Source organism: Schistocerca cancellata, chromosome 7 (assembly GCF_023864275.1).
Source record: "Schistocerca cancellata isolate TAMUIC-IGC-003103 chromosome 7, iqSchCanc2.1, whole genome shotgun sequence".
Classification (NCBI taxonomy): Eukaryota; Metazoa; Arthropoda; class Insecta; order Orthoptera; family Acrididae; genus Schistocerca; species Schistocerca cancellata.
The window spans coordinates 61,219,139-61,246,446 of NC_064632.1; the positions used below are offsets into that span (position 1 = coordinate 61,219,139).

Here is a 27,308-nt window from a genome sequence, read left to right on the forward strand (position 1 = left end):
TGAGCAGCCTAAGTTTCACAGAGCCTAGCCGGTACCACATGCGCTCAAAGACGCTGTTGCGGCTGAACTGCGTAGGCTACAGGACACTGATGTCATTCGGCCTATTTCAAAATCTCAGTGGGCATCACCAGTGATGGTGATAAAGAAACAGACTGCGAAGTTATGACTTAGTGCTGACTTCAAGGCAATAGTTAATCCGCAGACAGTTGTTGATTCATTTCCACTCCCTCGGCCTGAAGATTTGATGGACCGCCTGAATGGAGGAAAGTATTTTTCCAAAGTTGATCTCACTGAAGAGTACCTTCCACTGCCTCTGGACAATGCTTGCAAACAGTTCATGGTTATCAATATGCAAGTTGGGCTCTTTTAGTTTTAACGTCTTCTGTATGCGACACCATCCGCCCAATCTCTGTTCCAACAGTTTCTAAACCATTTGGTTGCAAAGGTTCCATCCTGCTCACCCCTGTTTGTATGACATCGTTGTATCTGGTAGAACTCCTGAGGAACATTTATCAAACTTAGAACAGTTATTTCACGTCGGGTCCAAATCGGTTTGCATTACAATAGAAGCAAGCACGCGTTCCTTGCCACTGAAGTTGAATATTTCAGACATGTAATAAACGAACAGGGTATTCATCCCAGTCATCATGATTTAGAAGCCAGCCAATGGCTTCCTGCACCTATGAATGTTTCTGAATACCAGGCAGTTATGTGTAAACTGTCTTACAAAATCAAGTTTCTCCAGGACGCCACCCAAATTGTCACTCTGCTAGACAGGCTTCAGCATAAAGGAGTACCATTCTAGCAGGGTGGTGCGACCAGGCATTTCAGTGCCTTAAACGAGCTCTTCTCTCCAATTGGTGCCTTGTGCATTATATCCAAACAAGCCACTTTTTTTGGCAACTGATGCAAGTTCTTATGGCATAGGTGCGATCTTGTCTCACAGAGTTGATGGTGTAGAATGCCCCATCATGTTCGCGTCTAAGGTCCTCATGCCTACCCAATGAAACTATTCTCAGATGGAGAAAGAGGCCTTAGCAATCATATATGGAGTGACTAAATTCTATCAATACTTGTAAGGGTAAAGTTCTACTTAGTCACTGACCACAAGCCATTGACATCTTCATTCAACGTGAAAAAAGGGGCATCAAAGTTACAGCGACGGACTCTCATTTTGTCCAACTAAAATACGACATTATGTTTCAGGCTACCACAAAACACGCCAATGCGAACACCCTCCCCGGGTTCTACATAGGACAGGATGCAACCTTCGATTCCTCAGATGCTGCATGTTTCCAATTTGAAGATGCGAACAGTCAGCTCTTCAAGCATTTACACTGGACGCCAAACTTATTGCTCAAGAGTCAGCCAAGGATTCCGAACTTGCCATGACTCTCCATTATGTTTGAGATGGATGGCCATCTTTGGGATCTTTGATTTGACAGGCCGGTGTTTGCCGCTTCTTCGGCATCCGTCACTTCTTGTCAAGTCACTTGGTGGTCCTTCTCCTGCACATGGAGAATGGTCAGGCAGTGTGTCATCATCCCTTGGTCTTTGTACCAAAGAGTTTAGAAGTTGCTTCATCAAGGACATTGGGGTGTAGTGAGAACCAAGTAACTTGCCCATCAACATTGCTCTTGGACTGACCTGGATCGAGACATCGAACATATGACTGGACAGTATCATACTTGTGCTGAGAACCAGGCAGTGCCCAAGCAGCATTTCTTCAGTTGGCCGAAACTTTCAGTGCCAACGCAGCGCCTTCACATCGATTTTATGGGTCCCATCTGGAACATCCGAAGGCTTCTGCTCATCGACACCTTCTGTTAATTTCCCACCGTCCTTCCAATGACAAGCTCAGCCACCATCCGGGCCGTACAGAGTATCTTCTCCAATGAAGGACTTCCAGAAACTTTAGTCAGTAACAACAGGCCGCAGTTCGCGTCTGTGAAGTTTTGTCAAGCCAATTGTGTTACGCACACAACGACTGCTCCTTTCTCTCCCAGTCAAACAGCAAGACCGATAGATTTGTTTAAATGTTTAGGTCTCAGGTGATCAAGCTTCATTACACAATGTCTAGGGAGCAAGCAATCCTCACTTTCCTTTGCCCCAACCATTCCCTTCCTGCCACCAGGAAATCTCTGGCCGAGTTACTTCATGGGCGGCCTCATCGCACACTACTTCATTTGCTGGCACCGCATTCCTCAACTTTCAAGGCACCATTCGCAGTGCTACGGGCTAGGGGATCCATTCTTCTTCCATTCCTTCTGCAGTCATCATCCAGCATGGCTTCCAGTACTATAATATGCATGGTATGTTGTTCACAGAGTTGACTGTGACTTCTGCTGTCATGGTAATCAGTTCTGTTCCCACTTCTGTCAGTATTCTGCTGTCGGCTCTTTTCCCACAGACTCACCATGGTTCGAATCACACAGAGGTGCAGTAACACCCCCACCGCCTCTGCAGTTCGTCTCAGTGGTCCGGCCTTCCATCCCAGACCTGGTCGGCAGTGCGACAATCCCTTCTGGTAGCAGCACACCAGTCACACCCCCCTCCACCCGGTGGACCAGTTGCAGTCCCAGTTGCAGCCACCAGCTAGTACTGGTTTCAGTCATCTATGGAGCTGGTGGATGTCTCGGAGGGTTCCACCACTGATGTCGTCATTCCTGCTGGCAGGCACCATGAACATTGTTTTCGTATGGCTCCTTCCTCCTACCACATCCTTGGATGCCCTTATTCCATGGTGTCAAGAAGATTCAGGGAGGAGGGCTGTTGTGCCACGAGTTCATACAGTGCAGTCCACAGATGTAAGGCACTGCCACCACCTTCTCGAGAACCGTGTGCCAATGCTCCAGTGGCAGCAGCACGGCATACTTCAAAGTGCTCACAGTGGGGGCCCCACAAAAGATGTAGCAGTCATATTGCTGGAGTCGACAGAGCTAATCAGGAGGTATCCCCATGTGATTAAGTCACGTCGACATGGCCCGGAATGGGAGTTGTCTGGTGGGCCTCCTGGAGTACAGAGCAGGTCTCCTCATAGTCACAATTCTGTTACTGTGATAGTGCTTACGGGAGACGACCTTTAGCTATGAACCTGGACATGAGTAATTATGCTGAGTTATGTTTCACCTTCTTTTCAGAATAAATCTTCTAAGTTGTAATTAATTCCAACTTTCCATTTGGTAGTTTGTATCTGGGACACAACACAAATAACTTACTTGCATTTATAGATTCATGGGATTCATATACTATAAACAAATTAATAATCTCATAATAACCATAAAGAGAAATCATACAAAGAACCTGACTACAATGAGTTCCCCACCCTTTTAACAAATTTCAATAAAGCAAATTCAGTGCGCATTGAAACTATAAAAAAAAAAGTTCTCCATTAATGTAAGGAACTGCCATACAGAATGGAAAGAGTATAATACAAGGAAATCTTTCAACCAATATTTGAAGACATGGGGTTTATTGCTCTTTTTTTTTTTTTCAGACCCGTTGGAAGCCTACTGAAAATGAACACTACTATGCAGTGCACACTTTCCTGTAGAATACTAAAAGAATTGTTACCCAAATGTAAATCTTTTTCCATCTAGTGTTTGATAAATGAATGTTGCAGTTCCTTCTGAATGAGTAAATATTGTTAACAACAAATTTCATGCTGGAGTACACTGTTTTTCAAAGTTGGCAGAGTTAGAATCCTGAGAAACCAGAACAACAGCCTACAAGAACTTCATGAACTGACACTGCTGATCTGTCTGCTGCCCTTTTCTGGACTAAGAATATTCTTGCTGAGTTCACAGACTTGCCCTAAAATATCATACCCTAGCAAACAATAGAGTGAAAGCAAACAAGGCTTCCCATTTCAGTGTCTGAGTCAATGAAGATTATTCTTATAATGAAGATGGCAGGATAAGGTTTCTGCGCAAGATCTTGAATAAGATACTTCCAATACACCTGTCACTGATTCAAAGTCTCTACTACTCAGTGAGTTGATACCTTTACTCCTAAATTATTTATTTATACTCTGCCAGAACTTTCCAAACAATATTTATACTTCCAAAAATGCTTTTTATTTACCGTCTGTGCTAAGACTTTACGATGGTTGACCTCACTGTGTGACCACCTTTGTGCAATGAAATTTTGCTTTTATACGAGTTCCACATTAGAAACTCTATGCATTGTGTTCTGATCGCAGTTATGAATTAATTTGTTTCCTGAAAGCCATGTGCTGATTTACTAACCGTCATTAGCTACATCATTTGCATTACACTCCATGTCTGTCACAAACATTTATGTCACCAGTAAATAGAACTTTTTTAAACCATCTGTTATGTTTAGTGGCAAATCTTGATACATATGAAGAAAAACAATAGACTGAGAAATGAATCCTATGATACTCCGCACTTTACAAGACCCCAATCAGACTCATATCTCCCCTCTGTTTGTTGACACTGGAGGACAATATTCAGCTTCCCACTTACCAGATATGAAGTGAGCTATTGGTGAATCTTTCTCCTGACCCCATAACGCCCCAACGTATGCAAAAGTTCTGCATGGTCCATGCAATCAAATGCTTTTCTTAAGCCAAATAAAATGCTTACTGATCTCAACAAATAGTTTAGTTCTACTAGCGTCTCACACACAAAAGAATAAATAGCATTTTCTAATGTTACTTCCTTCTTGAATCCAAACTGCAAGTCTGACAACAAATTAAGTGTAGCGAGGTGTGCAACGAATATCTAATACATTGCTTCCTAAAAAAATTTCACACTAATGATGAAATGCCTTTAGAGAGGAACAGTCTTAGAAAGCATGTTCTTTATTATGGGAAAATGGGGCATTACAAAGTATCAACAGCAACAAAAACTGGTTTTACCATATAATTTGATTGGTGACATAAAGAGCATACGCTGGACAATCGAACATGTAGACACATTCACAGGAAACTCTGCAGAACATTAGGGGAGAGAGCTACTAGCGTAGGAGTCTCTGCTTTTCACCCCAGTGCTCGGCAATCAAATTACTGCACGGAGATTGCTGAAGACTTCTTTTCTTCTGAGCACTATAGCAATCAGTATGTGACATTTCCACTCTTGTCTGAGATCCAATACAGCCCAGAGTTTAAATAAACAGCCACGTTCGCATTATGCCTGCCACCACAACATGCTGTCAGCCAACTCTCACCATGCAGTCAGCCGATACTGCCATCACATCTATCATTAGTATATTGCCTGTTGTAATATCATTGTTATTTCCTGTTGGCTTAATTGCCTGGCAATGACAAGCACTTAATTGTTTCCATCACTGTCTGCTTGCCAACATTCTTTTTGAGAGTAATAAATCCTAAAGCAATAGCAAAAATGACTCCAAAAGGCTTTATAAATATAATGGACATACTATTGTTTTTTACTTCAATCATAAGGAAGGAAAGATACTGATTGTTTTGTAATTGTGTTTGTGAAGATTAACTGTAACTAAATAGTTGTGGTCCAAACAGAACATTTTAAGTAACTGAAATGCTTGTTACGAACACTACTGCACTTGCAATTGGAACTTCTAATCCCTTTAATTATGAAAATCATTGTGAATGCTGCACTCAAGTGCAATTACCTTACAATTAATAAATGTAATCAACATTAATTAGTTTCACAGTCTGGGGCCTTAACATAAATCTACCATTATAGTATTTGAAATTTGCTATATGCAGGCTGCTTTTGTTTCCTCCAGGAACGTATAAAAATCTAGGTTATTCTGTATCCCATTGCTGATTACGACAGTCACACTTAACACTAAAAATTGTTACTATAACCAAGGATGCTATTCTAGTACATTTGTTCAATAATAAAGGGTGTTCAGAAAAAACTGTTGGAAACCTCTAGGACTCGTAGCGGGAGCAAGTACATAATTTTTCGAATAGGAACCTAACAAAAATGCACTGAAACTGAGTTTCACAATATTTCTGTTTTCTAGTCATATGAAAGCATAAGGATCTTAGTAAGAAAGTCACATCCCTAGACCAGGCTGTGCCAACTCTATCCTAATGGGCACGGACACTGCCTTCCAGTTTGCCCATGGGGAATGAGCGGGCTACCCACCTAGCAGGCCTATTCTACCATGTTCCGACCTTGAAAAGTTAGTGTAGACTACAGCCTGGCTGCCTGACTGCCTGTGTGTGAACTGTTTGTCAAATTCTAGCCACAGGTGCCCACTTGCCCCATGCAGGCACTCGAGCTGTAATAGTCTGCCATAGATACACGACATTCAGCTTTGCATAACTATAATAATACCTACCGCTTCAGATTCATCAGCTCCTAGCTCGCAGAGGGTGCTAAGCAGGAGTGGCGATGATCGAAAGCAACTAGCAGCGTGAGCTAGCTGTTCGCAAGCTGCAGACCGCACTTCCCAGGCAACATCTTGACATAATGCTACAAGTCCAGGTATTACCTCTGACTGCAGTTCAAGTGGATCCAGCCTTAAGCACACCTGCAAGAGGTAGAACACCAGCACATAGAGCAAGAGTGGACAGTTCAAAGCAAGTGTGTATAGCAGTTATTCTTTAAGAATACAATGAACAGCAATCCATTGTTAAAAATATTCAAACACCTTTACAATACACTGCACATCCTATGGTATAGTGAAAATAATTAATCCCAGACAAAGTTAATCCATATGTAGGGGGTAATACACTACAGTTCACAGACATCATATCAGTATTGTCTGTTTTATGCTCTGCGCTGGCATAAGCTGTCGCCAGCACACCGGTCAGCAGAAATGAAGTGCGAAGATCGATAGTAGGTGTTGGATCAAGTGCGCCTATCTCAAGAGAGGCCAGAAACACCCCGACAACCAACAATCCGCCAACACCATTTCAACAGCATCACCACCACCGACCAGAGGGCCTCACTAAGTGACCAAAAAATGGCTCTAAGCACTACGGGACTTAACATCTGAGGTCATCAGACTTAGAACTACTTAAACCTAAGGACATCACACACATCCTTGCCCGAGGCAGGATTCAAACCTGCGACAGTAGCAGCGGCACGGTTCCAGACTGAAGAGCCTAGAACCGCTCAGCCACAGCAGCTGGCCACTAACTGACACACCAGTTTGGTGTCTGTCAGTTATTCGCAGAGGGGTCACTGGCTACTATAGTACATAGTGACCAGTTTAGAGACTATAGCAAGTATAGCAGTGAGACTAAAGTTTGTAATAGCAGGATTACCAATATTTCTTGCAAGAGGACTATTACTGATGAGCTTATTCCACAACACATGGACTCTATTCTAGTTAAGTATTCAGTTCATGTAAATAGAGAACCATATTAATCCACGTGTGCATTTCTGTTGTAGAAAGAGGCTACTGGCCACACATAACATCCTCTCCCTTGTGGTACAAGACCCTACAGTGGCGACAAGGATACGACATGCTCAATGTCAGATGAGTGAAGAGTACAGTTTCCACAGGAATATGCTCAACCTTTGTAAATCTAAATGCATATAAATAAGCACCATATAAAATACACGACTTTTCGACGAAGAGATGAGAAGTAATAGATAAAAAATATTAACTTTCAAGATAATCCTCTCCTGTGCCAATCTCTCCATCTCAGAGTAACACTTACAAACTATGTCCTCAATTATTTGCTTGATGTATTCCAATCTCTGTCTTCTTCTACAGTTTTTACCCCCTACAGTTCCCTCTGTCCATTTTTCACTACCATACAATGCTGTGCTTCAAACATACATTCTCAGAAATTTCTTCCTCAAATTAAAGTCTATGTTTGATACTAGTAGATTTCTCTTGGCCAGGAATGTTCTTTTAGCCAGTGCTAGTCTGCTTTTGATGTCCTTGCTCCACCCATCATGGGTAATTTTGCTGCCTAGGTAGTAGAATTCTTAAAGTTCATCTGCTTCATGATCACCAATCCTGATGTTTAGTTTCTCATTGTCCTCATTTCTGCTACTTCTCATTACTTTTGTCTTTCTTTGACTTACTCTCAGTTCATATTCTGTACTCATTAGACTGTTCATTCCATTCAGCAGATACTGTAATTCTTCTTCACTTCCACTCAGGGTAGCAATATCATCAACAAATCTTATCTTTGACCTCGAATTTTAATTTCACTCTTGAACATTTCTTTTATTTCCATCATTGCTTCTTCAACGTACAGATTGAACAGTACGGGCAAATGACTACATCCCTGTTTTTTGCCCCCTTTTAAACCGAGCACTTTGTTCTTGTTCCCTCTTGGCTCTTGTACATATAGTACATTACCTGTCTTTCCCTATAGCTTACCCCTATTTTTCTCAGAATTTCGAACATCTTGCACCATTGTTGAACACTTTTCCAGGTCGACAAATCCTATGAATGTGTCTTGATTTTTCTTTAGTCTTGTGTCCATTATCAATAACAGTGTCAGAACTGATTGTCATCTAACAAATCCTCAATTTTCTTTTCCATTCTTCTGTACATTTTTCTTGTCAGCAACTAGGGGGCATGAGTTGTTAACCTGACTATGCGATAAGTCTCACTCTTCTTGGCTTCAGAACTATATGGATAATGTTTTTTGAAAATGTTTTTTGAAGTCAGGTAGTATATTGCCACACTGATACATTCTACACATCAACATGAATAGTCCTTTCAATGCCATTTTTACCAATGACTTTAGAAATTCTGATGGGATGTTACCAATCCCTTCTGCCTTATTCGATCGTAAGTCTTCCAAAGCTCTTTTAAATTCTGATTTTAAGACTGGATTCCCTATCTCTTCTATACCAACTCCTGTTTCTTTTTCTCTCTCACCCTCAGACAAGTCTTTGTCCTCATAGAGGCCTTCAGTGTACTCTTTCCAGCCATCCACCCTCTCCTCTGCATTTAACAGTGGAATTTCTGTTGCACTCTTAATGTTACCACCCTTGTTTTTAATTTCACCTAAGGTTGTTTTGACTTTAGTATATGCTGAGTCACTCCTTCTGACAATCATTTCTTTTTCGATTTCTTCACATTTTTCATGCAATCATTTCACCTTAGCTTCTGTGCACTTCCTATTCATTTCATTTGTGACTTGTATTTCTGTGTTCCTGAATCTCCTTGAACATTTTTGTACTTCCTTCTTTCTTTGATCAGCTGAAGTATTCTCCTGCTACCCATGGATTATTCGCAGTTACTTTCTTTGTATCCATGTTTTTCTTTCCAGCATCTGTTACTGCTGTTTTTAGAGATTTCCATTCCTCTTCAACTGAACTGCCTACTGAGCTATTCCTTATCACAGTATCTAGGCCATTAGAGAACTTAAAGGATCTCTCTTCATTCCTCGATACTTCCATGTACCACTTCTTTGCACACTGATTATTCCTGACTAGTCTCTTAAAATTCAGCTTACTCTTCATCACTACTACACTGTGATATGAGTCTATCTGTCCATTGGTAGGCCTTGCAATTCAGTACCTGATTTTAAAATCTCTACCTGACCAAGATGTAATCTTGCCGAAATCTTTCCATATCTCCTGGCCTTTTCCAAGCATACGTCCTCCTCGTGTGATTCTTGAACACAGTATTCGCTATTACTGGCTGAAATTTATTGCAAAATTCAATTAGTCTTTCTCCTCTCTCATTCCTAGTACCAAGCCCATATTCTCTCATAACCTTTCCTTCTATTCCTTCCCCTACAACTGCATTCCAATCCCCAATGACTATTAGAGTTTCATCTCCCTTTAAATACTTAATTACCTGTTCAATATTTTGATATACTTTCTTTATCTCTTCATCTTCAGCTTACAACATTGGCATATACACCTGAACTATTGTTGTTGCTGATGGTGTGTTGTCGCCTCTGTTAAGAACGAACCTATCACTGAATTGTTCAAAGTAACTCACTCTCTGCCTTACCTTTCTATTCACAACGAATCCTACTCCATTATACCGTTTTCTCCTGCTGCTGATATTACTCTATACTCATCTGACCAGAAATCCTTGTCTTGTTTCCATTTCACTTCCTGGCACCCACTCTATCTAGATTGAGCCTTAGCATTTCCATTTTCAGATTTTCTAGCTTCCCTAATGCATTCAAACTTCTGACATTCCATGCCCTGACTCTTAGAACATCACCTTTTTGTTGGTTATTCAATTTTTTCCTCATGGTAACCTCCCCTTTGGTAGTTCTCTCCCAGAGATCCAAATGGGAGTCTATTCCAGAATCTGTACCCTCATACGAAGGATAGTGGTTCACCCTTTTAGTTGAGTGGTCAGAGAATCGTAACTGCCATTTGGAGGACCCAGGTTCAGTTCCCAGTACTGACAGGAATATTCCACTGGTGGGAGGACAGCAATTGGGATCCACTCAGTCTTGTGATGTCAACTGAGGAGCTACCTGAATGAGAAGTAGCATCTCTAAGGTCTAGAAAGCCAACAGAGCAGAGTGCTGACCGCATTGACCTCCGCATAGTGCTGACCGCATGGACCTCCACATAACATCTAAATTACACCATATGGCAAAGAATGACATGACAAACTGCCAGTGACCTGATGATGGAGTCAGTATTTTTTCAAACAAATAATAGTACAGGAGTACTGCTCACTGTCGTGCCACTGCAAAGATGTGGAATACATATATCAGGGTCAGTGGTGTTGAGAAGGAGCTACAACAGCTAAAATTAAACAAGTCTACAGAGCCCAATGCAATTCCTGTCACATTTGATATCTACTGATTTTGCAGCAAAGTAGCTTCCATTTCAACTATAATACACCATAGATCCCTCAAATAAAACAGCTGTGCCCAGTGATAGGGAAAAGTACAGGTCACACTTGTCTAAAAGAAGAGCAGCAGACATGATCCATAAATCTTCCTGACATCCATCTGTTGTACAATCTTAAGACTATATTATTAGATCAAACATAATAATATATCTTGAACAGTATGAGCTCCTTCATGCAAATCATCAATGAATCTGAAAATACACTGATCATGCAAAATCCAGCTTGCCCTTTTCTCATGCAACATCCTGAAAGCTTTGGATGAAACCTTTCAGATGGACACAGTATTTCTCGAGTCCTAAAAAGCATTTGACTCAGTATAAAGCCAACACACATTAACAAAAGTATATAGGGTATCAAACAAAATTGTGACTGGGTTGAGGATTTCTTGGTACAGAGGGGATACGGAGGAAAGAAGACAGACTATGTGTGGAAACTCATCAACAGATGTAGAAGTAACTTCAGATGTTCATCCGGGAATCATGTTGGGACACTTTTGTTCGTACTGCATATACGTGACCTGGACTGTATAAAAATGACCTGGCAGACAAAATTAATATAACCTCAGACTTTTTGCATATGATGCGGTCTTCTATATAGAATTACTATTTGAAAAAAACTGCACAAATAACCAGTCAGCTCACGATAAGATTTAAAAGTGATGCAAAGACTGTTAACTTGTTTTAAATGTTCAGGAATTTAAAACAGTTATTTCACAAAAAAGTATACTATAACATCAATGAGTCACAATTAGTATCAGTAAATAAACACCTTAATGTAACAATCTGCAGGGATATTAAATGGGCTCAGTGATAGGTAAGGCAGATGGTAGACTTTGATTCATTAGCAGGATACTGAGAAAATGCAGCCAGTTTGTGGAGGAGACTGGTTACCAATCACTTGTGCACCCCATGTGAGAATATCATGTGTATGCGAGCGGGGAGGGGACAATGGCAGATACGACTAACAGGGCACACTGAATGCATACAAGGAAGAGCAGGACAAATGGTCACAGGTTTGTTTGCCTCACAGGAGAGTATCCTGGAAATGATGAAAAACCTGAATTGACAGACATTTGTGTACTGATGTCAATTATCCCAAGAACACATACTTCCAAGAACCAGTAGTTAATTAAAAACTTAGAGAAATTCTCCATTCCCCCTCCTATTGCATCTGTAGGGACCACAAAGATAAGGTTAGACTAATCACAACATGAACAGAGGCATTTAAGCAGTCATTCTTCCTCAGATCCAAACGTGACTGGAGGAGGAAGACACCCTAAAATGCAGTACAATGCTAAGTACCTTCTGCCATGTATTTCACAGTGGTTTGCAGAATATGCACTTACTGGTAAATGTTGAAGCTCACAATCATATTTACTGTTGCCTTCACAAATCTCGGACAGGTAGGGTGTGAGGCAGCGAAGTAAGCTAGACTCAGACTGAATGAATACATTGTATTAACAACGGCAGACTTGAAATACCAGTCAGTATTAAGCACGAATTTTAGATAGTTTCCCACATTCTTCTGGGCAAATGACAGCTGGTTTCCAGAAAGATTACATAAAAACTGGTTGCTATTCATTTATAGATAATACAGTGGTATGAAGAGCATCCAGCAACACGGAAATAATAGCTAAAATCAGGATGTATGGATAGATGAGTGCTATAACAATATTAGGGGTATCAGTCTATTTGAGGATTTTGAGGTATGGCACATCAGTCTGTTCAGTACATAGCTTTGAAATGTGGAATATTGTTTAATACATAGCTCCAATCAGTGGAAGATTGCCAATGAGTGGGATATCAATCTCTTCTGAATAGGATTCCAATAATGGCATTGTTGCTCTTTTTAGTATAGGATTTCAAGGCATATTGGTCTGTTTGCTATTTTTGTGATTTATAGTACTGGAAAGTTAAGTTGTAAAATTTTCTGAGAGGTGACGTATTGCATACTTGATAAATGAGAGTTGTTCTGTCAGTCCAGGTCAGTTTTGTAACAAGATATATTTCAGTCGAATTCTAATTTTTCTATATTTTATTCAAAAACATATAAATTGAAAGAGGTCATTCAATGAGTAACATCAAACAATCAACTGAAATATTTTCAAATAACTATATTTAATTCTCTGAATGGTCACATTTTTGCCATTATTGTCAATTCCACTATTGCAATTTTGGTTTTAAGTAATTACCAAGTAATTTAAATGCTGAAAAACAGCAGCTGCCACAGATATAAAATTGATGTCGGCATCTATAGTTCCAATCACCATTTGTTACACACACCACAAAATGATTTCTATAACCATTTTCACCTGATGTATAATGATCGTGGACATAGTGAACACTGATAAGAGCCATACAAGCTCACATCCATTTTATTTCTTTTATTCATGCTGACAAATGCTGTGTTTCAACATCTAAACCAGATGATAATGGCTTCAATCTGAAATCGCAATAATGAGATTTACAATAAATATATGCAGTCTATGATGAAAATGTCATTTTAAAATCAAATACCAATGTTTAATTATATTAAAGTTTATATTGCATTTTGTACATCAATTCAGTTTCAAACTTTGAGTTGTATCTTTAATGTTTGTTTTGGCTCCAACTTCGGCAGACATATGCTTTGTAAAGACAATCTATGTGAGAAGTTATGTTGAGAGGCAGTGGTATGCCAGGTCTCATGGAGAGTAGATGTGATCTGGAGATGTTTAATATCAATAATTAAAAAGGAGGGTTTCGTGAAAAATATGTTAAACAAAAGTAATTTTTAAAATACCAATGATCAGTGATTTAATATTAAAAGTGTATGTAACAGATCTGGGAATTGAATATACTGCAACTCAAACTGGATGAGCAAAAAGATAAGTCTTTTTTGTGCTACCAATTTGCTTGGTTAATTTCTTTTAGATAACAGGTCACATTCTCAATGCTCTCCTTGATACAGCATAAAGATCTGATTACTTGTCTGTTAAGAGCAAAATTGGTAATTTACAGTACCCATAATGACCAGGTCGTGTAAATGGGAAGTAACACCAGAAAACAAAGAGGACAATCTCTCTTGTGCAACACTGTGGAATTAAAATAATGAATAACAATTTTTTTTTCTGAAGGAAAATTTAAAATCTGTTCTATTACACTACACCTTTACAGAAGTTTTTAAAAGTTCCATGGAGTTCCCATAAACAGCTCCAAAGCAGCCTCACATTATTAGGTAATAATAATAAATAATAATAATAATACAGCTGGGTGTATCATGTGCCTCAGTGGCTGCCTATTAATGAATGTTTCACCCAAAGAATCATTCGCCCCATAGCAGCTAAGACTGCTTCTTTATGTTTGTTAAATTGCTGCCCATTTAGTTTGTTGAATTGCTGCCCATTTAGTTTAATTTTCTATGTAATCCATGGATCCTATTTGTGACCATTCCCCATAATATGGATCACTAGGTTTACAGGTAAGGCAAGTTCTCTCTCTAAAAACAAGGGCATTTATATTTTACACTTTATCTACAACAAAATTTGATAAATGTAAACCAATCACACACATACTGTCTCCTCAGAAATTCATCTATGCTGCAGAAGGAGTTGTCAAGTAGAAATGAAGTAATTTTTTCTTAAAAGTTTCACTCTTTGTCAGCACCTTTAAAATATTTTATGGCAAGAGTAATGTTGAGTTGTTGACAACGTCATAACAACTAAATCGGTTGAAACCTGCTCAGGCTGCTTTGGGGTAACATAGTGAGATATCTAGGGACACTAATGTAGCATCATCACCTCCCCCTAAAAATTTCAAAGCCATGCACTCAGCAGCCAGCATGATGCTCACCATGTTTTTCACTGTCCAATGCTAGATACTCATCGAATTCTTCGAGCATGGAGAAACCATGAACACTGACATGTATGGTGAGACACTCCATAGTCTATGTAAGTCCACCATGAGCAAATGGCCTGGGCTGCTCACAGAGGGAGTGATTCTGCTCCACAATAATGCTTGTCAACACATCTCCAAGGTCACACACAGTGTAATGACCGAGTTCAAGTAGAAGCAGCATAAGCATCTGCCCTACAGCCCGGACTCATCATCCTGCAACTTCCGTGTGTTTTGTCTGCTAAAAAAGCAACTCAAATGGAAGTGCTTCAACTCAGACGATGAACTGAAGGACACAGTGGAGGTCTGGCTCCTGCCACAGCCACAGAAATTCCAGGAACAGGGAATCCTTCAGCTCTTGAAACAATGGGATAGATGCGCTCTGGCCTCTCATGATTACTTTTGAATAAAGATGTCAATGATACCTACAGGTTTCTGTCATACCTTTTCCATTGAACACCCCTCATATATTTATGAATGCTACTATTATTTTCAAATTCATTGCAAACTTTATATGAGAGTAAATTTATTAGGAGGCTGCCTACAAGAAGTTCAAGGACAGATACCAGATATTATCCTAACTGTGTGTTTCTAGGCAATGAAGAATTTGTGTCTATGTGTGGAATTGCCACAAAAAATTATTCCTTATGATAGTTTCCTAATGATTTCATCATTGAAATCAGCAACTGCAAGGAGACAAATGTTGCTGAAGTTAAGCATGTGAGAAGATCTATATTACATGATTTCCATTTGCAGTCCTGGTCAATATCCACACCCAGTAATTCGATGCTGAGGTGCTATTCCACAGCATAATGAGCCTCGGCATTTCTGTTCATTGGTAAGGGGGAATTTAAAGTAGACTGGGACGGCAGTGAAAATTTGGATCAAGGAGGGAGGCATGCCAGGGTAATCTGTGCAGTTGAGCGAACCACTGAGCCAAGGTGGCTTAGTGGCTAGCACACCTGCCTAGTAGGCAGGAGAGCCACTTTTGATTCCTGTCCTTGGTACAAATTTTCACTCTATTTACATAAAACCAGTTTTACGTATTTCCTTTCCCGTGTGCTGTATTGATAGTGATGATGATATATCTTGGTACATACAGGATTGAATGACTGTGTTTTTTCCTAATTTACGTGATAAACCATTTACCAAGAATCAATCAATACTATTTTTATTACAGGTTTGCGTTCTATATTTTTAACAACCAAAAATGAACATTAATTTCACCATACAATCTGGAATGAAATATAAATACATTTTTGGTTTGCTTTTAGATCCAAAAACAGCTTGTTACAAAAGATACAGAGGTAAGGAGAGCGATTTTTACTTGCAGTATTTTTGTCTGATTTCCACTAACATCTGGAAGTGTCATAAGATTGCAAATTTTCCAAAATCTGGCAATGGTGCTGCAAGCAGATAACATCTACATCTACATCAATACTCTGCAAATCACACTTAAGTGCCTGGCAGAGGGTTCATCAAGCCACCTTCACAATAATTTTCTGTTATTCCACTCTCGAACAGCACAGGGAGAAGATGTCCATCTACACCTTTCCGTGCGAGCTTTGATTGCCCTTATTTTATTATGATGATCATTTCTCCCTATGTAGGTCAGCGTCAACAAAATATTTTTACATTTGGAGGAGAAAGTTAGTGACTGAAATTTTGTGAGAAGATTCAAAAAAAAAAAAACTTTGTTTTAATGGTGTCCATCCCAAATCCTGTATCATGTCAGTGACACACTCTACCCTTTTTCGCAATAATACAAAATGTGCTGCTCTTCATTGAACTTTCTCGATGTATCCCATTAATCCTATCTGGTAAGGATCCCAGACCATGCAGAACTGCTCCAAAAGAGGATGGACAAGCATAGTGTTGGCAGTTTCTTTGGTAGATCTTTTACATTTTCTACGGGTTCTGTCAATAAAACACAGTCTTTGGTTTGCCTTCCCCACAACATTTTCTATGTATTCTTTTCTACTTAAATTGTTTGTAATTGAAATTCCAAAGCATTTAGTTGAATTTATGGCCTTTAGATTAGACTGATTTATCGTGTAACCGAAGTTTAATGGATTCCCACTCATGTGGATGACCTCACACTTTTCATTATTTACAGTCAATTGCCAATTTTCACACCATTCAGATATCTTTTCTAAATCATTTTGTAATCTGTTTTGATCTTCTGGTGAATTTAGTAGATGATAACAACAGCATAATCTGCAAACAACCTAAGATGAACTCTTAGATTGTCTCCTGAATCGTTTATATAGATAAGGAATGCCACCTTGGGGAATGGCAGAGATCAGTTCTGTTTTACTCGATGACTTTTCATCAGTTACTATGAACTGTGAACTCTCTGACAGGAAATCATGAATCCAACCACATAACTGAGACAATATTCCATAAGCGTGCAATTTCCCTACAAGCTGTTTTGGTGGTACAGTGTCCAAACCCTTTTGGAAATCTAGAAAAAATGAATCAATTTGAAATCCTTTGTCAATAACACTCAACACTTTGTGTGTAAAGAGCAAGTTATGTTTCACAACAATGTCTTCTAAATCCGTGTTGACTGTGTGTCAATAGACTATTCTCTTCAAGGTAATTCATAATGTTCAAACACAGTATATGTTCCAAAATCATGCTGCATATCAATGTTATTGATATGGGCCTGTAATTCAGTGCATTACTTCTATTATCCTTCTTGAATACTGGTGTGACCTGTGCAGCTTTCTAGTCTTTGGGTACGGATCTTTCGTCGAGCAAGCGGTTGTATGTGATTTTTAAGTATGGAGCTATTGCATCAGTATACTCTGGAAGGAACCTAATTCCAGATGGAAACAGCAGTAAGACAAAAATGCTGTAAGTAAAAATTATACTCCTCACTCCTGTATCTTTTATAAAAAGCTGTTTTTAGATCTGGAAGCAAACCAAAACTGTAATTATGAATATGTTTCATGCCAGAACACTGACTATGTTTTAAATGAATCGAACAAAAGTTGTTAACAGATGATCGGCTTAAACTTAAAGGCATCAAGGATGTTTATTGTTAACTTACGAACAGTATGTTGAAAGTGTACATAGTAGTAAGTAATACAAACATACATATTTTCTTTACCTTCCCAAAGAGATGACAAGCAGTGATTCGTGCCCATGTGTTGTTTGATGCTTGTGACTGACGTACAGCTACAGGCAGTATATCAGACTGTACAATTTCAACAGGAACAGTATCTACTGCTTCTAATAACATATCTAACCATATGTGAGACACAGCTGCAAAGAAAAAATACACAAATTGTTTAAAAAGTAGGCACATACTAAGAAAGATGCACTGCCTACATTACACATGGGTGGCATATATAAAACATTTATACAAAAATAAAGGTAGCAAAAATACATACTTAGTCACTGACAATCTACCGAAAGCTGGTGGAGTAACTTTCAGAAAATGGCGATCCTTCATGGAACAGAGGAAAGAGGAATCTATAATGAATGTGCATAAATAAAACAGGGCTTTCCTTTCCCTTTTACCTCAAGGAACACGACATGGCAAGTATTAGGGTTGAAAGAGATGGAACTTTTCTTTAGTGCTTGAAAAAGTCATAAGCAGTTAAAAAAACTTCTGAATCTGCCAACTTTTTCATCTGTCTCTGCAGCCACTAGGCAAGCATACACAAATTGTCACTTCATTTCCAGCAATCTCTTTGCAGAATTTTATGCTAAATGACAAAACATTAATCATGTCATGTATAGGCAACAACAAAACATCACATTCAGAATCGGAACAGTGTATCTGGATATGGATTAAGAATTTGTTGTATATTTTCTCTGTTTTACATGCTGCCCCCAGACCTCATATGTGAGATTTTTTTATTATTTAAATTTTATGAAAAGGCAGCCCTTTTGTCTGTTGGCTTTTTGTCAATATGACAACAATCGGCTGGTTCATGCTGCGACAGGCCAAATTGTTTTCAGTTGCAAATCAAATGACAGCACATGATCTCCAGACTCGTGAGACTGGGGGCTCTTGGAGTCGTGGCCAAAAAATGTCTCTCTCTTCTGTTTCGAGCCACCAGACAGAGCTCACATTAAATGGCTTGTTATTTTTTACCTTTGTATTTCTCTTGTCCTAGGGCTATTGGAGGGCTATCAGAGTTATCGTCTCTAAATCCCATGGCAATCCTCACCATGTAATTCCCATGAGGAAATAAACCAATACAGTTTCTGAACCTGAGTACTGCATATAAGTTACTAGCCCACACCATTTTCCAATCCTGACTACACCATCTAGTAGGGTTTACAAACTGGTATCAGTGTCGGGACACTGAAATCACCCTGTTTTTGGCTTTGAATGCACAGAATGCGCTGGCCGGTAGATGCGCAGATGGCAGGGCATGCGTGGGGACAGCTGTAGTGGGGTTTATGTGTAGGCATTGTAGGGGAAATGGCTAGCACTGGAGGGGAAGTGCCATTCTACATTGAAGCCTGCACTCAAATTTTTTTGTAAATATTACATGAGTCCCCTCCACGACCATGCTTGTGAGGTGAACATTCAAAACGATCCACTGTACCTCTGCTTTGGTTAAAATCTAAAATGAATTATGCCAAAAATGCAGCAATTTATTTTTGCCTGGCTTGTTAACCATTTGTAACTTTCAGAGAAGCATCACAAATAGCAAATTTTGAATAAAACCTACACAGCTCTCTGTTTACCATGTTAAAATTTGTTTCTTTTGCCAAAACACAATGGAATTTATACAGTCTCACCTCACTAACATGTTGTGCAGACACAACTGCTAGAAAATTCTGAAACAGTGCTTTATTTAGTTTATTAAGTGAGGAACTGAGAAAAAGTAAGGTCAGTAGCTTATGAAAAAGCACATCCTCAGCACGAAAGAAAAGTTTATTGTCTTCACTGTTCCAAAATCCATAGCATTTCTAGTTTCACCACCTAACGATGACCCTGAAAAATTAAATTCTTTCATGAAAAAACTCTGTAGTTAGCGGATTAACATGGTAGCAACTTAAGTTTTATATAATAACAATACAGCAAAATACTCTCCTCTTTGTGTGCTACCATTCGCCAAAATCTCATTTTGATATCTAAAACTGTTTATGGAATATAAGGAATCTTGAGGATAGTTCACTTAGGCTTTATCGCTGGCACGACATGATCACAAATAGTGATGTGGGCCGGTTATATTCGCAGTGGGAGGGAACTTATAAAATGAGAATATTGCCGAGAATATGTCTTTGGCCCGGGAAGATTCCCAAAAATTGGGAATTTATGAAAATTTTTAGATTTTGAATGTTTTAACACTTATTAACAGTTAAAGAACCTTAAAACTAGGTTAACTAAGTAAATTCATACATTTTAATCCAAGATTTATCATTCCATGCACTACATCTACTTCTACATACATACTCCGCAATCCACCATATGGTGCGTGGCGGAGGGTACCTCGTACCACAACTAGCATCTTCTCTCCCTGTTCCACTCCCAACCAGAATGAGGGAAAAATGACTGCCTATATGCCTCCGTACGAGCCCTAACATCTCTTACCTTATCTTTGTGGTCTTTCCGCGAAATATAAGTTGGCAGCAGTAAAATTGTACTGCAGTCAGCCTCAAATGCTGGTTCTCTATATTTCCTCAGTAGGGATTCATGAAAAGAACGTCTCCTTTCCTCCAGAGACTCCCAACGGAGTTCCTGAAGCATTTCCGTAACACTCGTGTGATGATCAAACCTACCAGTAACAAATCTAGCAGCCCGCCTCTGAATTGCTTCTATGTCCTCCCTCAATCCAACCTGATAGGGATCCCAAACGCTCGAGCAGTACTCAAGAATAGGTCGTATAGTGTTTTATAAGCGGTCTCCTTTACAGATGAACCACGATGATGATGATGTGGTCTTCAGTCCTGAGACTGGTTTGATGCAGCTCTCCATGCTACTCTATCCTGTGCAAGCTTCTTCATCTCCCAGTATCTACTGCAACCTACATCATTCTGAATCTGTTTAGTGTATTCGTCTCTTGGTCTCCCTCTATGATTTTTACCCTCCACGCTGCCCTCCAATACTAAACTGGTGATCCCTTGATGCCTCAGAACATGTCCTACCAACCTATTCAATACCTCCTCATTAGTTATATGATCTACCCATCTAATCTTCAGCATTCTTATGTAGCACCACATTTCGAAAGCTTCTATTCTCTTCTTGTCCAAACTAGTTATCGTCCATGTTTCACTTCCATACATGGCTACGCTCCATACAAATACTTTCAGAAACGACTTCCTGACACTTAAATCTATACTCGATGTTAACAAATTTCTCTTCTTCAGAAACGCTTTCCTTGCCATTGCCAACCTTCATTTGATATCCTCTCTACTTCTACCATCATCAGTTATTTTGCTCCCCAAATAGCAAAACTCCTTTACTACTTTAAGTGTCTCATTTCCTAATCTAATTCCCTCAGCATCACCCAACTTCATTCAACTAAATTCCATTATCCTCGTTTTGCTTTGTTGATGTTCATCTTATACCCTCCTTTCATGACACTGTCCATTCCATTCAACTGCTCTTCCAAGTCTTTTGCAGACTCTGACATAATTACAATGTCATCGGCGAATCTCCAAGTTTTTATTTCTTCTTCATGGATTCTAATACCTACTCCGAATTTTTCTTTTGTTTCCTTCACTGCTTGCTCAATATACAGATTGAATAACATTGGGGATAGGCTACAGCCCTGTCTCACTCCCTTCCCAACCACTCCCTTCAAAACCACTCCTCCTGTGGTGATTGCTCTCAATATGCGATCGAGATGACAAGAAAATATTAAATGGATGTAGGTCTGTATCACCTAATTGCAGGTCGTTCGCACTCGTTTCTGCCAGCTACTTTGACATTGGAAGTGCGTGATGACGGGGCTAGGTATCAGTGAATGAATGCACTGGTGACATAGTTTGAAGTTCCTGGTGTCTCAACCTAAAGCCGTTCACCCTGGTGTGGTTTCTGTCAGGAAATATCGTCCTTGGAAAGTGGACCCTGTCTCACTCCCTTCCCAACCACTGCTTCCCTTTCATGTCCCTCGACTCTTATAACTGCCATCTGGTTTCTGTACAAATTGTAAATATCCTTTTGCTCCCTGTATTTTACCCCTGCCACCTTCAGAATTTGAAAGAGAGTATTCCAGTCAACATTGTCAAAAGCTTTCTCTAAGTCTACAAATGCTAGAAACATAGGTTTGCCTTTCATTAATCTATTTTCTAAGATAAGTCGTAGGGTCAGTATTGCCTCACGTGTTCCAACATTTCTACGGAATCCAAACTGATCTTCCCCAAGGTCAGCTTCTACCAGTTTTTCCATTCGTCTGTAAAGAATTCGCATCAGTATTTTGCATCCGTGACTTATTAAACTGATAGTTTGGAAATTTTCACATCTGTCAGCACCTGCTTTCTTTGGGATCGGAATTATTATATTCTTGTTGAAGTCTGAGGGTATTTCGCCTGTCTCATAAATCTTGCTCGCCAGATGGTAGAGTTTTGTCAGGACTGGCTCTCCCAAGGCTGTCAGTAGTTCTAATGAAATGTTGTCTACTCCCGGGGCCTTGATTCGAGTCAGGTCTTTCAGTGCTCTGTCAAACTCTTCACGCAGTATCGTATCTCCCATTTCATCTTCATCAACATCCTCTTCCATTTCCATAATATTGTCCTCAAGTACACTGTCCTTGTATAGACGTTCTATATACTCCTTCCACCTTTCTGCTTTCCCTTCTTTGCTTAGAACTGGGTTTCCATCTGAGCTCTTGATGTTCATGCAAGTGGTTCTGTTATCTCCAAAGGTCTCTTTAATCTTCCTGTAGGCAGTATCTATCTTACCCCTAGTGAGATAACCCTCTACATCCTTACATTTGTCCTCTAGCCATCCCTGCTTAGCCATTTTGCATTTCCTGTCGATCTTGTTTTTGAGACAAATGTATTCCTTTTTGCCTGCTTCATTTACTGCATTTTTATATTTTTATATGAACCACATCTCCCCAAAATTCTACCAATGAACCGAAGACGACTATCCGCCTTCCCCACAACTGCCATTACATGCTTGTCCCACTTCATATCGCTCTGCAATGGTACGCCCAAATATTTAATCGACGTGACTGTGTCAAGCACTACACTACTAATGGAGTATTCGAACATTACGGGATTCTTTTTCCTATTCATCTGCATTAATTTATATTTATCTATATTAATTTGCATTTATCTATATTAATTTCCTTGCAAGTTCCATACAAAACATAATTTACCGTAAGTCTGGTGGAAAAGATAAATTAAAATATTCGCTAGGCCTACTATTTTCAGGCAAGTTGAAACCGCATATTTCTCTGAATGAAACCTAAACTTACAAAATATTTCTCTGGAGGTGTAATTCTCAACCGGCCATTATCTGTAGTATTTTTTAATTTCTCCAAACGAATGACTAGAGGTGTTTCACTTTCATTCAAAGACTCCTCATTTCATGTGATGAATTATGATTTCTAAATTTATCTCCCAAAATATCGCGATCACTTTCACTTTTAGAATTGTTAATTAATATTTTACCATGTTCTATGTCAATAGAATCAGCTGTATTTTCAAGTAAATCATAAACCTCGGCCGGTTTATTCGCATAATTTTTCCCCGAAATGTCATTTTCAATGACTAATGTTTATAAAATTTGCACAAGTTTATTTTAAACTTTATAGCATAAAATACTTCTAATACTGATGGAAAACTTAACAAAATGAATAAACAAACTTCCCTGTCTATTTTAGTAACTTTACTTACTAGATGGCATATCAATATTATAAACTTGGTTTTTCTAAAAGTTGATTATTTCAACGTTAGCAGTTCTAGGAAACGAAAGAGTCATATATGTCGACGCTTGGCAGTTCTAAGGCTAATTCTTTGATATTTAAAGCATTGAAAACCAAAAAATGTGTTTATTTCCAACAAGGTGGTTCCAGATCCATCTAAGATTTAACCATATAATTACTGCTTTTACCTACTAACAGTTTTTTGAGCTAGCATGCTAATTAATCATAAATTCCCAGGTATTTATGAATTTTGGGAATATTGCCAGCAATATTCCTTGGGAATATTTCTTCAATTTTAAATTTCCGGGAATTTTACAACACTAATTACAAATGAGTGTGCTATGTCAGATCAACTTTCTCAACATTGGTGACAGACAGGTACCTCCACCCAAATCTAAAGAAAATTTCAACATGTTAGCAAAATTTCATACACAACATATTATGTAATATGCACCAAACGCAAAATCATAGTGACCTCTATTTTCCATTGCACACTTTTCTGAATTTCGTGCAACTATTTATGAAATGATAGGTACACTCTTTGACATAAAACTTGACCAGCGGCCTGCCGCTGCAGAGGCTAAGTCCACGCCGATTGCGACATGGGACAAATAAACTGGCCAACTCGCTAATTCTCTAAGTCCGGCTATCTGCACAATCTGGCAACACTGTAGACTGCGGCACTTCCTGGAGGAAGTCTTGTCCCATGTTAGAGAAAAGCTATACTATATAGGCCCGTGGTCTAGCGGTAGCATCCGTTGTGTCTGTCTACAATGTCTGCGGATCGCGACCAGCTGGCGCAAAAAAAAATTTATATCCTCTTCTCTCTGAATGCTGAAGATGTGAATGTAATGGTAGCACAGATTCAATCTATTTCACTTTCTGACACACCGATAACAAAATTTTATCCAGTAACAATTTTGTAGCATATTTCTTGCAGACTGTCCTCCTCTGATCGCCGTATGCGGCAAAGCTCCGGGATCCACTTGCCGACTACCGGCAGCGGCCGTGGCGACAGCAGCAACGCTGCACTCCCCCGTTCTGTATCGAAAGCGCCTGCTACCACTGATCACTTTTGATGATTTAAAACGCTTTATTATTAAATGTTGCTCCACAGAAAATTTCTACGATTTCCATTCTCGCTCGAAAGCAACGAAGACAGACGTCCTGATTAGTAGGTGGGTACTGTATTACATTAATCGGCAAGATATGCCGCACATATGGACAATGAGGAAGTCTGCGTCTTCATACGTTTCCTTCTTGAAATCTGTATGGCAGAAATTAGTTTTATAGACTGGGACGAAATCAAACCACCTCACTGCATTCGATGGTAGGCGAATGTGAGAATACTATGTTGCGACCGCGAAAAGTAACTTGAAAGTTAACGGAATTTGATATTTCCTTTGAGTAATCCGGTGAACGGTAAAGTGTTAGAATTCAATTGTAAAGAAGGTACGACACAAATAGGATGCATGTGAAGAACTATTATAGCCTAAAGACCTGGCACTCACCACAAAGGTTTAATGAAGAAAATGATGAAGAGTGGATGGCTGAGTGCTAGGAACCATTAGTTTATAAGTAGGAATGTGTTGATTTACCATAATTCTTTTTAGTAATGGTCAATTTAAATTCATGATTTTGGTTAGTTTGTTTCAAAATCTGATGTGGAAGTGTAGGAAAATACTATCTCGTGGTTTTAACTGATCGAGCTGCTAACAGAAATTCATGGTAGAAAGTAATGCTCTTAATTTTGATCTGAAAGAATTGGTTTTCAAAGAAGTCATTTGTAGCTTGCGAGTGTTTCAATTTGTAATTTGACAAGTTTCTGAAATTCATGGATAAAGGCAAGGTTGCTAATTTAATATGAAAGATTACGAAATCAGCTTTTGTGAAATAAGTCAGTAGAAATTTACGTGTCGAGCTAATTCTTAGAACAACGGGATTTGAAAGATACGTGTGAGATCAGTGAGATCGCTTTCCTGAATTGAATAAAGGGGAAACAGCATAATAGTAATTTGTGTAGCTATACTATGCACGCTATACAAGAACTGTAAGTATTGTGAAAAGTTCTGTGTGTGTATTTAAGTATCTTCTGGACTGGAGGTTCTGGATGGTATATTATTTAATGGTGCAGAGGTATAATTAGGAAATCAGTCTAGGTAACTTGTGGAGGTTTTTTTTTTTTTTCAGTTGTAATAACCTGCTGCGCACTAATATGAGGGGAACGTAAATTTCGGAATCGCGACAGCACGAACTTTCCAACCACGCGAGAGTTAGTTAACGTCGAGGCACGTCAATAAATGAGAGGTGTTTTTGGGACCAGACAGTGATTGAAGAAGTTATAGAATTCTTCTAGTATTGATCCGCATGGAAATACCATCATTGCTTTGCCCAATGGTATTAAGAGTGATAGTGGTTGCTGTGACGTAATGAATCAAGCATTGTGGGCTATCCTTCATTCCTTCCCGCGGGTGAAGTTTTCTTCGTAAGAGACCATACGAAGTAGAAATATCTTTATATGTTCTGTTACAAGATCAGCTGTTAGGCAATTTTATCCTGTATGTTACTGGTAATACCGTTAGTACGTTTTGAGAGATGAAAGCAAGACAGAATGAAAAGAAAAGAAAAGAAATAGCTTACAGAACGAAGGAGGAGTTATTATGCAGGCCCAGTTACAATTCTTGTTACTTACGCATTTTCTTTAAACACAGTCGGGTGATTAGCAGTGTAGGAAATTTGGGGTTAATATTTCAAAATCAAACATTTATCCGTTGTGCATACATTTGTTTATTTATTTGAGTAAAGAATTTCATTATTAGTCACTATGTGTAACAAACACGCAGTGACACATTTAATGAGAATACACAGGGACCATTTAGCTTTAGTAGGTTTCCGGAACACTTTAGGACCTCACAACTGGTTTGGCCTTTATTTTTCTTTCTGTACCCTACCCATCATTTTCTATAATTGCTCGAAGGCGTCGGGGAAGTGATAAGGCTCAATTCCTCGAGAGATTGTGATGATCGTTTATCTCCCACCATGTATTCTCTATATTTTCCCACAGAGTTTCTGAATTCCTTGACCCAGGTGGTAACGACCCCGTAACCGCTGTCCACACATTTTCAATGGGGTTGAGGTCCGGAGATTTTGGCACGGAAGAAAGAATTTTTATTCTCTGCTGACCTTGGAACCAGTTCTGGACGGCTCTACTATTATGAATCGGGGTATGGTCCTGTAAATAAATGATCATCCACTAACACAGAAATTAAATATTTCTGACTAATACTATGAATACATAATTTCCATACTGTGAAAAAATTCGACAACTGCAATGGATCTGTAGTTTAAGCTACAGGTTTATAAATTATTCGGAGAATTCCACATTCCAAAATACTTTGCTAATAGCTTTTGACAAAAGCCTACATTGACAAGGGAAGGGTGCTGGGACGGGGATCAGAATACAGATTGAATGGTAATATAGTTTAAGGTGCCAGTTATAACACGCAGGTAGGCCTCCTTTCAGAATATACCGTCCTCCTATGCTTTGGTAATGATGAAGTGGGGTGTAAGTTGTTCAATACAGTGCAGAAGCCTGTTGAAATGTTAGACTCTGATGCATGGTTGTAAAGCATATCTGCTTCGCTTATTCAAAATGATTGCTAGCCTTCACGATACAATTCTTTTTTCTATCTTTCCACTGACAAAGATATATAGAAGAAACAAATCTGTTTTGTAGCGAGATACTCTCTACAGACTTTACACGTGCTCGTTCGCTCAATGTGTTGCATTTACCGAAGGCAACCATGGCCACTGACGTCGCCTGTTCACACCT

The 27,308-nt window shown here is 39.2% G+C and overlaps 1 protein-coding gene across 3 annotated transcripts in view; it reads right to left on the reverse strand.

Annotated features, from left to right (window-relative positions):
- The window catches only part of LOC126092135 (uncharacterized), a 255,965-nt gene that overhangs the window by 187,079 nt on the left and 41,578 nt on the right, over positions 1-27,308 (reverse strand). For all 3 annotated transcript variants that reach the window (XM_049907592.1, XM_049907593.1, XM_049907595.1), the window contains exons 4-5: positions 17,749-17,903; positions 6,298-6,489 (exon numbers count right to left, since the gene is read on the reverse strand). In XM_049907592.1, coding sequence (XP_049763549.1) covers positions 6,298-6,489; positions 17,749-17,903 — 347 coding nt within the window. The remainder of the gene's footprint in view (positions 1-6,297; positions 6,490-17,748; positions 17,904-27,308) is intronic.